General features: G+C 41.4%; 1 protein-coding gene across 1 annotated transcript in view; it reads right to left on the bottom strand.

The window, feature by feature from the left end:
* Positions 1-10,391: 10,391 nt before the first annotated feature.
* The window catches only part of ADSSL1 (adenylosuccinate synthase like 1), a 17,874-nt gene continuing 13,298 nt past the window's right edge, over positions 10,392-14,967 (bottom strand). The window contains exon 12 of the mRNA XM_017729151.1: positions 10,392-13,752. Coding sequence (XP_017584640.1) covers positions 13,700-13,752 — 53 coding nt within the window. The 3' untranslated portion in view covers positions 10,392-13,699. The remainder of the gene's footprint in view (positions 13,753-14,967) is intronic.

The following is a 14,967-nucleotide window of genomic DNA, read 5'->3' as shown; positions in this document are numbered from 1 at the left end:
CGAAACCAGCTCTGGGACTCGGGTTTGTCAATAAACCCGGAATCACGGAATCTGCTGAGTTGGAAAGGATCCACGAGGATCATGGAGTCCAACTCTTAGCCCTGCACAGGACACTCCAAAATTCGCACCATGTGCCTGAGAGCATTGTCCAAACACTCCTCGAACTCTGTCAGGGTTGGGGCTGTGACCGCTTCCCTGGGGAGGCTGTTCCGGAGCCCGACCACCCTCTGGGTGAAGAACCTTTTCCTAAACGTCCCCTGACACAGCTTCTGCCCATTCCCTCACGTCCTGTCGCTGGTCCCCACAGAGAAGAGATGAGCGTCTGCCCCTCATGAGGAAGTTGGAGCTGCAGAGCTTTCCCCTCAGTCTCCTCCAGGCTATCAGACCAAGTGACCTCAACTACTCCCCATATGTCTTCCCCACCAGACCCTTCACCACCCTCGTGGCCCTCCTTTGGAAGCTCTGTAATAGCTTTATGTCTTTCTTATTTTGTGGCACCCAAAACTGCCCCAAGCACAGGTGAGGCTGCCCCAGAGCAGAGCAGAGCAGAGCGGGACAATCCCCTCCCTTGCCCAGCTGGCGATGCTGTGCCTGATGCACCCCAGGACACCACTGACCCTCCTGGCTGCCAGGGCACTGCTGACTCATGTTCAACTTGCCATCGACCAGGAACCCCAGGTCCCTTTCCCAGCTCCCCTGTCTGTCTCTACATCCAGGTTTGCCCTGTTCCAGGTGCAGAAAGCGGCACTTTTCAAACTTCATACAGTCGGTGATTGCCCAACCCTCTAATTTGTCGAGGTCTCTCTGCAAGGCCTCTGCCTTCCAGGGAAGGAACAGCTCCTCCCAATTTTGTTTTATCTGTAGACTTACTTAGCATCCTTTCCAGTCCTGCATCCAAATCATTCATGAACCCTCTTTTCCCTTCCTGCAGGGCCCTGCATTATGCTGGGCTCACAGAGCTCTTTGTGCAGCCTAAACCCCCTCCCTAGGTTTGGGCTGTCTGAATGCTCTGGAACCAAAAGAAATGTGCACAGGCACAAGAATTCACTTTTTAAAACCACTGAAGAGGCTGGAGAACCCCTGTCTGGCCAGGGGGCTCTGGTGGGCTCCTCAGCACCAGCCACCATCAGGGGTGGGTTCACCACTTGCGGGCATATTAGCTTTTGGAGACTGACAGCTTCAGCTAAATCTGGAGTTCCCCGACGCCTTCTGCTGTAAAAGGGAATTACTGCAATTAATTTGGTATTTACAGGTGGGCTCTATAGCAGCCCAGGTGTGGTTTCGTGGGTTAAAAGCCTCAGATGCCATTCCAAGCGGCAGCCAGTCTGGTTACTATGTATATTTTGAAAATACATTGTTTTCCTCAGGGCAAACAAGTTTAAAACTGGTGTTGCAGTTCAGGTGCTGTTTTGTGTCACTTGAAGGAGATGATCTGTCAAGAGAGTTTTATTTCTTCCAGAGAGGTCCCTGCATTAAAAACTTTCTCTGTATGTACTGTGGGATTCTGGACAGAATCACAACCAAGTACAGGAGTGATTATTCCATGAATGAACTTACAGTCTGCTAAGAGTGAAGGACTTACTCATGGTTTCTTTGTTTTTTCTGGTCAAAAACAAGTTATCAAGTAAAGATGTACATTTCTTCCTGAAAGAAATAAAGAAACAAACAAAGAAACAAAGAAAACCTCTAAACACCAAAAACCAAACAATAACAATCTCCCCAAAAAGTAGTGACAGAATCAGCATTTTTTCAAAGCCTTTCTTTCATTTAAAAACTCATTAAAACTTCAATGTACAATTTCAATACTAGCACAAGATTTAGAATGGCAATAATTTATATAAAAATACAATTATGCAAGATATACAACATAGATCACTGTGTTGAAAATGGGCCACAATACCTAATGGACTAACTTTGTCTGGTTTCATTGCTCAAGTTCTTCCAAAACTATTGAGACACCAAGAGCAGTAGTACTGAGCACAGTGTCTAACTATGGCTGTAGAATCACAGGATATCCTGAGCTGGAAGGGACCCACAAGGATCATCAATCTCTTCATCCTGCCCAGGACAGCCCTAAAAATCACACCAGTGCCTGAGAGGATCGTCCAAACACCAAAATGATGAGAGTGAGTTGCTGAACTGCTAATAGTTTGCAGGTGCAACCACTCTGATTTCATAGAGGTTAATGTGATATATTTTTTTTTCTGTAGAGCTGATCAGCCCAGTCTTCTGCTCTGTGGAGTGGAAGCCATGGTTGTAACTTGCAGCGATTCCCAAAAATCCCTTCTGAGCTCCAAAATCTTACTCCTGCCACTGTTCCTTTATCTGTAAGGATTTCTGCTTTGGCTTTTTCTGCACATACTTGCAAATGCATGCTTAAGGATGTTCAGCAGAGTTTTCCAACTGCGTATTGAAAGCTCGTGGCCTTTTCTTTCTGTCTAAGGAAGCTACTTTGTACATATTCATTAGCTATACACTCTGATGTTCCTGAAGTTCTCTGGGGAACATTGGTTAATCAGAATGTAATTCCAGTTGGAAAGAGCCCTGTAAGGATAAAGGACAGTGGATCACACACGTTTCATTAACGTGGCATGGGATAAACGTGGATAAAAGTTGTCTGAGAACTGGATGAAATATGAAGAAATAACTAAAAGCACTATTCCACTTGTGGGGAAGGAGTGCTCTGAAACACTGATCTCAAATACAAAGTAGATTTGAAAGGGAGCAGCTCAGGCTGCTGGTGCTGTCACTGAAGAGTAAATTTAAGGGCACTTTCACAGAATCACAGAATATTCTGAGTTGGAAGGGAATCATAATGATCACCAAGTCCAACTTTCCCTGAGGTCTGATTACATTTGACACATTGCCACCACTACCCCACTGCAGGAATGTTCTGTTGCTGCTCTCTGAGTCAGCCTCAGGTGGTGACATCTCTTAATTGCTTTGCAAGACTCACCTTCACCAACACCTGCTACTTTGCAAGCTATGAAGGCAAAATAATTCTCTCTGCTCTGTACCAGCAGGCCTGAGCACCCTGCAGGGAGGGAATTGGTTCACCTGCCTGTCTTCTGAATTGTTACCCAGCATAATGGTGCTGTTTTATTAGTTTCAGAGCAGTGAGCCTGGAGGAGGATCCACTGGTGATTTAGAAGTAGCAGAAAGACCTGACCTGGCAAAGCTTGTTGGCGCTGAGCATTCCTGAAAATAAGTGCTGGTGATTTTTCAGGTTGCTTAATGAGATTCTGAATGTGAAAAAGCAGCCCAAATACATCCCAGATCAGTGAAGGTAACTGTGAAATACCACGATTTTGGTTTATCCTTGAAAAGAAAAATGGTATTTCATATATATTCAGTGGTTTCCATTTCCAGTAAGCAAATTTAAGGAGCAAAATGGACTGTTGCTGTTAAGCCTGTCTTTCCTGTATTCTATTTCTACCAGTGCTTCAAGAAATTCAGGGCAGACACAGAAGAACTCTGGGTGCCCCCTATGTCTGATTTTATGAAAAACAATGAATAACCATTCCCTACTGACTCTCCGATTAACATCCATGACTACAAAGTTGTCTCCACTTTTTATTCAAGCTGAAATACTTTTTGCACATTGAAGCACTCCTTTGCAGCATGTCCTGATCCACATCACCTGTGCCACATCCCAGTTCACGGCCTGGAAAACTGTGGGAAGTGAGGGAACCCTGGGTGCCCCAGAGCTCTGCACAGGCACGTCTCTGATACCTCACTGCTTGTGTCCCTTCTTTAGAGTACTTAGAAATACACTGAATGGGCAGAAGCTTCCTCTGTTTTACCAATATCCTGTCCTTGGGATCATGCTGAGCCCTTTGTAACAATTATCATTGCATTCCTTTTGCGCTGAGACCAGTTTAATTAAGTATATCACATTCTGACCTGAAGTACTACAGACTCTGCCCACAAAACATGTAGATTTAGATTTTTATACTCTAACAAGCAATTACAGGTTTAAAGACTTTTTTTTTGTTTCTGATCCATCTGATTCATCTGTGACACAATCATAATAAATGTTTACCTGTCAGTCAATGCTTTCAACTACTCCAAAACATAATTAGAAATAAACAGGCAGATAAAAATCAAAGTGTAAGTCACAGACATTGCAATTCAATACTGAAAGCTTTCTTAAAAGGGAAAGAACTTACAAGCTTGGGACATGGCAAATTGAAGAAAATTCTGCCTTCTGTTTTAGACAGGGTCAGGAAAAATACCAGGATGGATGAATTTGGCTTTGTAAATCTAAATATTTATCAGTCTTACTTCTTTCCCTCTATGCCATGTTTTGCAGGAAACTTACAGTAACAAATCAAAGTGCTCCATTTCAGAAACAGGTGGCAGATAAATAGCAATCCAGACTTCCAAAATATTTTACTTTCCCTTCAAGTTCATTTATAGCAAAGCCCTCCTCTCCATGGGTTCATCGTAAAAATTCCCCATTTGTTCTATTCTTTCATTACTAGGCCATTTAGAAAGATATCGAAGCACATCACATAGAGGTGGTACACTGCCTCCTACACCTCTTTAAATATGTTGTTTCCTTAATTGAGTTGATACCAAATGAGTGGATATTGGCCAACTTGCTAGTTCTTCTCTAATGTTTTCATGCTAAAACAGTTAAAGGAATATTCTGGAAATTGTTTCAAGTGGAAAGTATATTATAATAGCTCATGTAGTTGGTCATGTGCCAGCATGCAGCCTGTGTTATATGGGATGGACTATCAGGATGGGCACACATCCCCTGTTAGGCCTGGGGTAAAGCACCACGCCCCATGTGCTCAGTCCCATTGCACTGTCCTTTCTCTGCTCTGCAATATGGATCTGAAGATAAAAAAACCCTCTTTGCATAAACCTGCTTTCACTGGAAGGGCTTGGGGCTGTTTTCTTTTTTCTATGTCCTTTTCTTAGTACGTCAGCCTTAACAGACAATGTGTTTACAGCTGGGCTCAGAGGGCTACACCTGGTTCAAACATTATCTGTTCACAAGGGCCTGTTGGTTTATGAGGACTTGCTAGCACAGAGTTAGTGCCCACATCTTGATGAGTTGATTTGCACATCCAAAAAATATTTGATAAGCCAGTGATGTGCAGGATTAAGGGCTGGCTCTTGAGACATGCTGCTGTTAAGCCAAGGCTCTGCCATCCTGGCACCCCAGCCAGTGCTTGCTCTTAAATTAGCACAGTGTGGTTGAGTTTCAGAGGGTGTTTCTGTTCTGCCAGCCCTGAGATACACCAGTGCTGCTCAGCAGATCAGAACACCCGAGGATCTCACTCACTAGAGGGCACCCTTAAAACTATAAATTATTTTTGCTGTTACAAAGATGTTATTGTTGTGCTGATGGGGTTTACAAAAGAACAGCTTTCCCCAGGTTTTTTTCATGGTTGCTGTTGTTCCTGGCCCTTCCATAGTGTGCTTTCATTTCTGTAACACAGTTTCCTTTCAGTTTGCTTCTTTCCAGATTATTTAAACCTGTAGTGAAAAAAGGACTATGAGCTCTGACAGTGAGAACTGCTATTGCTGGCCTAACGTGGTGACAAGTGTATTGTTTTCTTTCTCTGCAGGCAACGATGTTTTTGATTTAATACTAGGTGGTTGTCCTAAGAATTCTTTAAATTTTTGTCCAAGCAGTGCTATCCATTATTCAGTGTGGATTTCTGTGGGAGAGGCTCTGAGAGGTAGCTTTCACTATCCCCACACAGTACAAGCATCCTCTCCCACACATGGCTTGGGAAGGGCTGGGCAAAACCTTCCTCACTCCATGCTGCAGCTGCATCCAGCCCTGCTCTTATTATCTTGTTGTGGAAGTGAATCCTTGCTTTGAGACAGCTTTATATGTTGTTCCTTTCAACATTCCCCATGTCTCCTCTCTCCATTCCCCAGAGCATCCGTTCAGATGGAATAACTCAGGGTCCATCTGCTCAGCTCAAAGGGACTGTCAGTGCAGGCTGGCCAAGAACCCAACTCTGCACTCACCATGTCTAACAAACCATCCCCAGCAGCAGCCCACAAAATGTGTTTATTTTAAATATGTGTGGCTGTGTTGTCAGCCCTGCACAGAGATCTCTGTGCAGGGAACAGAAGCTGCACAGAGTCAAGGCAATTCCCTGAATGTTGCCAGGATAACATGGCACAGCTACAGGGACCATCACAAGGACTAATGTGGAAATTTCCTGAGTGCAGCCTTTGCAGATGAAATCCATTTATGCTGGGAAGTCTTGAAGGCACTCATTCTCTGCTCTCTGCTGAGCAGTTTGCATGAGTGGTGTGGTAGGAGCTATAAAAGTAATGCTCAGTCCTAGGCCTACCATCCAGGGTGCCAATTAATAGAATGAGACTTTTTTGTGCTGCTGGCATGTTTCCTCTGCATGGAAATCGTCAATGCATTTTGCGTAGGGCTCAGACTTTCATCAGTACCAGCTTTAGTATTTTAATTACATAGTGTGGGGCAAATCAATCTCTAATAGACAAAATGCCTTACCCTATTTGTAATGACTTAACTAGCTAACTTCTTTTATTTCTTTCACTTGACTTCTTTTCCATGTATATTAAAATCTATAACTTATTCCATGTATTTATGCTCAGAAGCTTCTTATGCATATGCATTAATATTTTTTGATTTTTTTTTTCTGCATGAGGATTTCAGAGAAGATATTGGTGCAACACAATCCTGTCCTTCTTTTCTCCTTTCCTATCTGCAAGATTTAGAAGATCTCCAGATTGTTGGTGAAGGTGTTCAGCGTAGCCTCTGTTTCTAATACTGATCCATTATCACTGCCTAAGCTGTAGGAAGGGCTACCTAAATATACAAATGTAGCACCGCTGTAGCTGGTTCAAATATAAAACTGTGATGCTGGCATTGAATAACTGATTGAATAAGGGAGAAGAGTAGCCTGACATTCCTCCTAGCTCTTCAAAATTCACAGCCCCCAACCAGTTTGTCCCAGGCATGGGTTGTTCTTCAGGCCAGGTCCAGCACCCAGCACATGAGCCTCCCGCTTTTTTATTACAACTTCAGTTCTTCTGGCAAAGCTGGAGATGTTACTTATTCCGGTACCAATATACACAAATAGAGATCACTGAAGCCATATTATTTTTTCTGCAGAACATATATACTAACAATCAGTGGACAAAATACTCAGGGAATGGGTTTGATGTCTTAGTCCCCTTTTCCAATAATCTCCTTTAGAAGGTATAGATAGAAGCTTAATGCTGTTTCAGAATGACAAGGCAAACCTTTTGTGAACTTACTCAGTAAATGTCTACAAGCTATATTTTATCTCAGACAGACATGACTGAGGCCCCGTTGGTACAGCTACAAACAGCATTCCTGAATTCTGAAAGATCCCGGCTTCCAACGAAAGCATGAAACAGTGATAAGAGTCATTGCCAAGGTCACCACAAAGGCACAGCCTCAATGGCTGGGAGAAATGAAGCACAAGAAAATTGAAGTATGAAATCTGAACTGCACTGCCTGTTTTCAATGCTATGAGGTGGGAACTGAGCAGCAAATCTGTGACCATGGTACTGACATACACTTGACTGTGCACTGGGAGCAAAATGAGTCTTATCTGTCTTGAAACTAGAACATCACATCATCTTGCTAATTCTCCTTTTCTTCTTCACCCCTTTACTAAGGACACAAACCATGCCATTGCAATGGATACCAGCAGACGTAGCAGGAATCTGTGGTACTATTCATCAACATAAGTAATAGGAAGCACCTTCCCTCCCTCTTCTGGCCATTATCCCCCTCAGTACAGCCCAGCAGACCATCTGCTTTATTCAAGATGCAAGTGCACTGTTGGCTCATACTCATCCTGACATCTCATTTAAACCTCAGGTCGTTTTTGACCTGAGCTGCTCCTTAAGCAGGTGCTTCCCAGCGTGTACTGAGACATGGGGAACCCTGAGCCTCTTCCTGAGCTTCAGGAGCTTTCTATGGCCCAGCGCCCAGGCTTATCAATGTCTTTGCCATTTGTCAGCCACTCTGGAATTCCGAGCTCAAAGGGCACATTTCCATTCATGGTAGAGGGTTGCACTATTTTAAGAATCTCAATGGAAACATAACTCTAATTACTGTAGCTTTGACACAGTGAGTTTCCTCTTCAGAAGCAAAGAACACCATGAAACACCTTTTTATTATCGTGACTGGTAATACACTGTATTTCCACACTTGTCATTTTGTCAGACTCTCCAAAAGCTGACTCCAGCACCACTTGCTTGGGATCTTTTCCATTTACAGGCCAGCCAGGCCCACAAACCTCAGCGGCAAACACCATTTCCTCACATTTGAAGAATTAGGCCCAGCTAGCATGAAAAGTTTTGTCTCCTGTGGGGAAAGATGAAGGTGGATACTGCCACTTCTGCTGGAAGGGCACGTATAGTTGACTGTATTCTGCAGTCCTTAAGAAAACTTGTCTCCAGTGACTCTGCCCAGGGTATTTTAAGGATTTCAGCAGCCACCTAAACTGTTTGAAGTGCTCTGCCACTCCTCAGGCACTGTAAAGGTATCACCTGAAACCCAACACTGCTATCTGAGGCACTATTTACAGCCCTGCTATGTAAACTCTGGTGTCTGTGCTCAGCTCCTGAAAGGTAATGCCTGTCACAGGAAGGGTGTATTATCTTGAGACTGTGAAAACATTCAAATGCACATGTCTGGGTTTTTTTATCTCTGACAAAGACATTTTCTTGCCAAACACATTTATTTAGATAATGTTAAAATTTGTACTGTTTTCAACCACTGAAAAATGCAGCTGTTGGCCAAAATTTTTTTACCTTAATGGAAGATATAAAGTGTATGTACTTACAAAAGACCTTCTTTCCTGTTTTATTTTTACCATCTCATGGAACTGATGGGCAAATATTTAATGAACAGTGTCTGCTCCAGAAATCTACAGATATTAAAAACACATGAAAGTATTATAGAACAACTAATTTCCTGTAAGTATATGAGATTAAATGGCAAAATCTTGAAATCTTTCTGTAAAACGCACTCATTATCAAAGCTTGTTTGTGATGGACCAGTGATTTGGGAAAAAAGGACCCAGTTCCCCACCTCCCTGAAGCAGGCTGTACAATCCCGCTTCTCTCATGCCATGGATCCATGTAGCACTGTGGCAGTCGAGCAGGCTCCATGCCTCAGGCATCCTCTTTGTCATTGGCAACCTGGATCTAATAAAAAGACAAAGCAAGCACTAACACACTCACTCATTAGTGACCAACAAACCCCTGGGTTACAGCTGATGGACTGCCACAAACAGGGACTTCTAAAGATAAGACGATTGGAGCTGGATTTCTTTTCTTGCCTGATGCCTCGTTAAAAGGGTGATGTGAGCTCATCCTTTTTGCCAACATCTGACACTTTAAACCAGCTCTCTGATGAACATGAAATGTTACTGGACAGGAGGCAAAGCCACTTCCACAGGGAACAATGAGTGGGCTAGAACTTGACCCCATGTTAAGAATTACTGTCAGAGGAAAGGGGCAGGAATGTCTATTATTTCCTCCATCCCAATCATCAGACACAGCTCTCCAGCTTGGGTTTGGTTCTTTAAAATTTTTTTGTGTGTTTGTGGTTTTTTTGGGGGTTGTTTGATTTTTTGCCTTAGGCATTGCCAGCCTGACATGGATTTAGATGACACTACTTCAGATGCTTCAGCTGCCAAGCCCATTCTATGTGAAATCAGACATATGTGCATTTATATTTTTATATATAACTGATGCAAAGGAATGAAGAAATACTAATTAATTAGCAGATCAATTCTCATACAGGTCTCAGGCATTGCCCTGAGTGGTGTGTGAGGCATTGACCTGCTGTCATTTACTGGACAGGTCACTTACTTGCTGTTTCTGGCTCCTGAAACAGATGAGAAAAGGAGCGGTCTCTGTGGAGGCTTCTGGAAGCCCTAACAGTACTTATCTGAAAGCCCTCTCAATTATAGAGGTGTTAATTGTTTATCTGTGACAATATCGACCTTTGCTTTCTCTCACAGTGCTGCTGATAAGGAGCTTCATGGAGTTCACATCAGTTGTTCTGAGCCAGCTTTTATTGCAAGAATTTTTGCATAAATTGGAAAATGTATTTTTCCTGCATAAAACCATTGGTCACTCAGGTGAGCTAACTAAAGATGACTAACCACGAAGCTCAGTGGTAAAGGTAGATCCATGCTCAGAGTTTGTAAATGGGAAAGGGAGACAAAGTTTGTGGACTTTGTGAAAAAACGCCAAACACTGAAAATCTGTAGACTGAGAGGAAACATACATTCGTTCACTAATGCTGCTACTTATTTTCTAAAATTCATGAAATATTAAACCAGGTTTTTGAATGAAGTTTATTTTGTTAAAAAATAAGAGAAATAGAGACCAAGCACTGTTACTTTAAATCTGTTTTAATACATCTTCAAGGACAAAATAAACGGGTGTGGATCAAAAATCATCTGAAAAAAATCTGCATAAGGTGTAAGTATAGATTGCACATTACTATGGAAATGCTTAATTTTCTTTCCTGTTATAAAGTGCATTATGCCAGAACTGTAAGACCATATATAGCCAAATTAAAAAATTACAAAAGCTTCAAAATCCTATCCTGACTGCGTTAGGAAGCATATATCTGACTAAGAAGGCCATATTGTAAGGGTTAGTGTCAGAAAATATCTCAAAACTTTCTGTGCAGGAGTGAATCTATAATTGCTACTTAAAAAAACTATAATCTTTACTACAAATTACAGCTTTTCAGTAAACGTTTACCCTTATTCTTCCATCCAGATATCAAACAGGATGATGCATCAACCAGTTTTAGCCATTATTATTGAATTTGGCTGGGGAGAAAGAAGTACTTAAATTCATCACAGTAATTGTTATTAAATGAAATTCCAAACAATACAAAATAATATACATGGAAAACAGCCAAAATTAAAGGAACTTTACATTAAAATGTTCTTATTAAGCACTGTGTCTCTCAGTAGATTAAAGAGCTTTTTGGTAAAAGCCTGAACTTACTCACATTTAACTCAATGTCAGCACATATAAAATCTAATTGGAGTAAAACTTTCATTTAAAATATCCATGCTATGAAATGAAATGCATTATTTTTATGGTAACAGAGTAAGTCATAGGATAATTGCCTATTACATCATGCTCACTGACAACATCACTGGGCTTTTTGATGAATCCTTGAACGCAAAGACGGGCCATGTGGATTTAATGGATACTTAATGGAAAAAATGGAAAATAAAAAGATTAGGTGGAAAGTAATCCTGTGAAAATTAAGGTATAAAAGCTTTTGTCTTCAATATGCTAAGTACTCAGTTTAGATTTGTTAATTTAATCCAGTTATGCAGCACACCAAGTGGCTTGTTGGTCACTGTGGACTTTGCCTATAAATCAGCCAAAGCTTAAATATAGTGGCCACCTCCAGGCACAAACACATGGAGGAAGATGGGGCCAAGAAAAGGAACAGCTCTAGATCACTCAGAGGGCAAATGTCACAAGGTTAAGCCATGTGAAAACAAAACTTACTGTATCTCCAAGCATCTTTATGCTTAAAGTGTCTCATATAAATGAGGCACACTTCACAGTGCTTGTGATAATTAGCACTTTCCAAGTACCTTTCAGAAGTGCTTCACAATCATTAAATAAGGTCAGAAATCTCATTGGTCTTTCATCACAACACCAACAAATACCATGGGGAGAGCTTCCTCCTCAATTCAGATCAAGGACTGCAGGGCTTGACCCAGGGAACTCCAAAAGGCAGTGTTGAAGAGGTGAGGATGTATTCCTAATTGCCATTTTACAGATAGCAAAACCAGCAGCAGTGAGACTAAACAATTTGTCAAAGACGGACAAAGGAGTTAAAACAGAAGTAAAGATTCACAGCTTTGGGCTCTCTTTTTTTTAAATTTTTTTTTTTTTTTCTAGAGAAAAAGGGTATTTGCTTGTGCATTAAGCCAGACTCTATAATGAACTGGGGCATGGAGAGACTGCACCAGAGATGGATGGTGTAAGAATTCTGCCTTACAAGCAGCAATCCATAAAGACTTACATTTAGTGCTTTGCACTGGTACTTTTAAAAGTGTTTCTTGACACATATGGCTTTGAACATTATCTGCTATTTGATATTGAGTGAGATGAGACAAAGGGGATGAGTATGGCACAAGATCCTCCTGACAGGTTTTCCTTTTTTCCCCATTTCTAATGCCAAGTGTCATCGTTTTGTACCCTTGGAGTTACCATATCAGAAAAGGGCTATTTTTACACAGTACATAATGGCATCACTGAGGATGTGATGCCATTTCCACAGCCCATGGGAATGATACAAAAATACTGCTACAGCTCTCTGAGACATATAAAACAGGAACATCTACTTGGAGAATATCGCAGTTAAGGAATAACTCCATCTCTAGAATTATCTTTTTCCTCTTTTTTATCTTTCTTATTATCTTTTTTATCTTTCCTTATTATCTTTCTCGAAAAAGGTCGGCCTTTTTTGAGAGCTCTTGATGCATAACCATTATAAATTAGAAGATCCACAAAGAACTCCAAGTACATTCTTGAAGATTCTGGGACCTCTCCACAGCTTCTCCATCTCCCAACTCTGGCTGCCACGTGTCATGCCCTTTTATAAATAGGCATTACATTTTGCTGAGGAAGGTCAAAATGTGTGAGGGGTGTAAATACTGCACCAGTCATCATTGAGTCATGCATTGATTTATTCTTGGAAACCTATGAGCTGTGGAAGCGAGTGCCTTACAGAGCCACAAGTCTCAAGTTCCTCAACAGAGTACTACAGTAGAACTTGGGAAACTACAGTCACAGGACTAGCAGGAAGAAATGTCCCAGGTTCATGGAGAAAATGCAGCATGCTGTCTCAGCTCCACTCTGCTCATGTGTTTTGTACCCTGAGGAGACTCTTCACCTTCCCTCACTCCTTCCCCTACTGCATAAAAGAAAGGCTGCACCCCTGACAGCCTCCAGCCTGTTAGTACACACCACAGTTCAAAGAATTATTACACAGGTCAGCTTTGTCCAGTTTGGCCCCTTTACAGATGTTATCTCAGTTACTAGGATAGGCTTTGTGATAAATACATTTTAGCTGCTCTCCATTCATTTTAGTAGGCTGTTAAAAATGTTACATAAAATTTATACATAATTGTGTTTGCTATGCTTTGTGCAGTCAAAAATACCCATCTAACTTTGCTGTATTTTATAAACTGAAAATCTTTAAATTCAACCAATTTCAGTGCACAATATCTGTCCTAGTACTGCCAACCCAGATACACAGATATTTTAAGATTTGAAGGAAAAAATCCAAGCTTTGCAATTCCAAAGTTATCCAGTAATTACTGGAAAAGGCTTAATATTGGTTTCAACAAGAAGAAATACTACATAGATGTAAAGTACTTTCAAATAGCAACATGGATCAATTGAAAAAAAATTATTTCCCTATTTTGTTAGGAACACTTTTTTGGACTTTTTTTGACGACGGACATCAAGGGGATTTTACACTGAATTTACTGAGAACTTAAATAAAATGTTACAATACAGAATATATGTTGTGTTTCTATTTAATTCCTAGAAGAAATTGCTTGTTTTAAATAGCATTTCCATTTAAAGAGAAAGCAGTAAGGAACTGATGAACACCAAGTTGTGCTTCTCATCACTGAAGTTCTTCTTTTGTTTAAAACAGCTGGATCATCGACTCTCTTGATTTCCCAACTCCAACCCATTTAACTAGGGAGGAAAACACATCTGTTAGAACAATTGCTGAGAGTAAATACTATAATCAATGTACTGGAATAATTTTCACCTTTCATCATGCTTCACTACAGACTGACCAATTTTAGGAAGGAAGTTTCATTGTCAAAAATCTCTCTACTCCAGCTGCACTACTGGACTAAAAGTGCAGTATACTGAAGTTTGAAAGCATGAAATAATTATACCATAAACACAAAGCATTGCTGATGGAAGGCCTAATAGAAAGTCAGGAATGTTTGTTGCAGGTTTAAGTGCCATTGTTTTGAGTGACAGGATGTTTAGCTACATCCCTGCAGAGAGGAAGCCAAAGCTCTGCCAGACTCTGAAGTCCACATGATGTGGAACAGGAGACAACGATGCCTACATACAGTAATATTTTTAGAGGTAAAGCTCTAACTATAAACATTATCCAGTGTGAGCAGCCACCCCAAATTCCACACTGTAGCTGTTCCACTTCAGTTTTATTGCCCACAGTTGCTATAGAATTGACGGTAGGTAGAGGTCTCTCCTTTAGCCATCAAACTTAGCAAGGCGTCCTAACTTCACACAGAGACCCAAAGGAATACAAGTAAGGGGAGCTGTATTTACACGTCCCTTGTGTGTCCTTGACCACAAACAGGCCATTCTCTGAGTTTCAGTCTCTGCTATCAGATGCTTCCTGATCCGTGACCGATACAGGAATTGCCACAGTTGTAACCAGCCTGTACTCCACTGATGTGACCTTTGAGGTGCTTTATGGAAAACAAAAGCACACGTGCCAGCTTTGTAAGCTTGTTACTGTGGAAATTCCCTTGCAAACTCCACCATTCATGCCACACCCCTAGAACTCTTGGCACCTCTAGAGCTCTAGCAGTTAGATTTGAAGAAAACTGGGTGGCTTGACCTTTGCAGATCAATGATGTTAAGATTCTCATTTTTCCAAAGGGGAAGGACTGGGCTAAACAATCTTGTATCTGTTATGCAACACATCTCCTTATATGAGCAAGAATGGAAAAAAAACAAAACAAAGACATCTAAGTTCAAACAGGGATGCAGTGCAGGATGCAGAAGGAAGGGAAGAGATGAGGACGTCAGCCTAACTACATGCTGGAGCATGGTGCACAGACCCCAAAGTTTTCACTGACAGAAGGTGGCCATTTGCCAAGAACAACACATGTTTATCTTTCCTCTGGTTAAATCCTTGGCAGCAGC

Source organism: Corvus brachyrhynchos, unplaced genomic scaffold, assembly GCF_000691975.1.
Source record: "Corvus brachyrhynchos isolate BGI_N302 unplaced genomic scaffold, ASM69197v1 scaffold1, whole genome shotgun sequence".
NCBI lineage: Eukaryota > Metazoa > Chordata > Aves > Passeriformes > Corvidae > Corvus > Corvus brachyrhynchos.
This window is presented reverse-complemented; position numbering and strand designations above follow the sequence as displayed.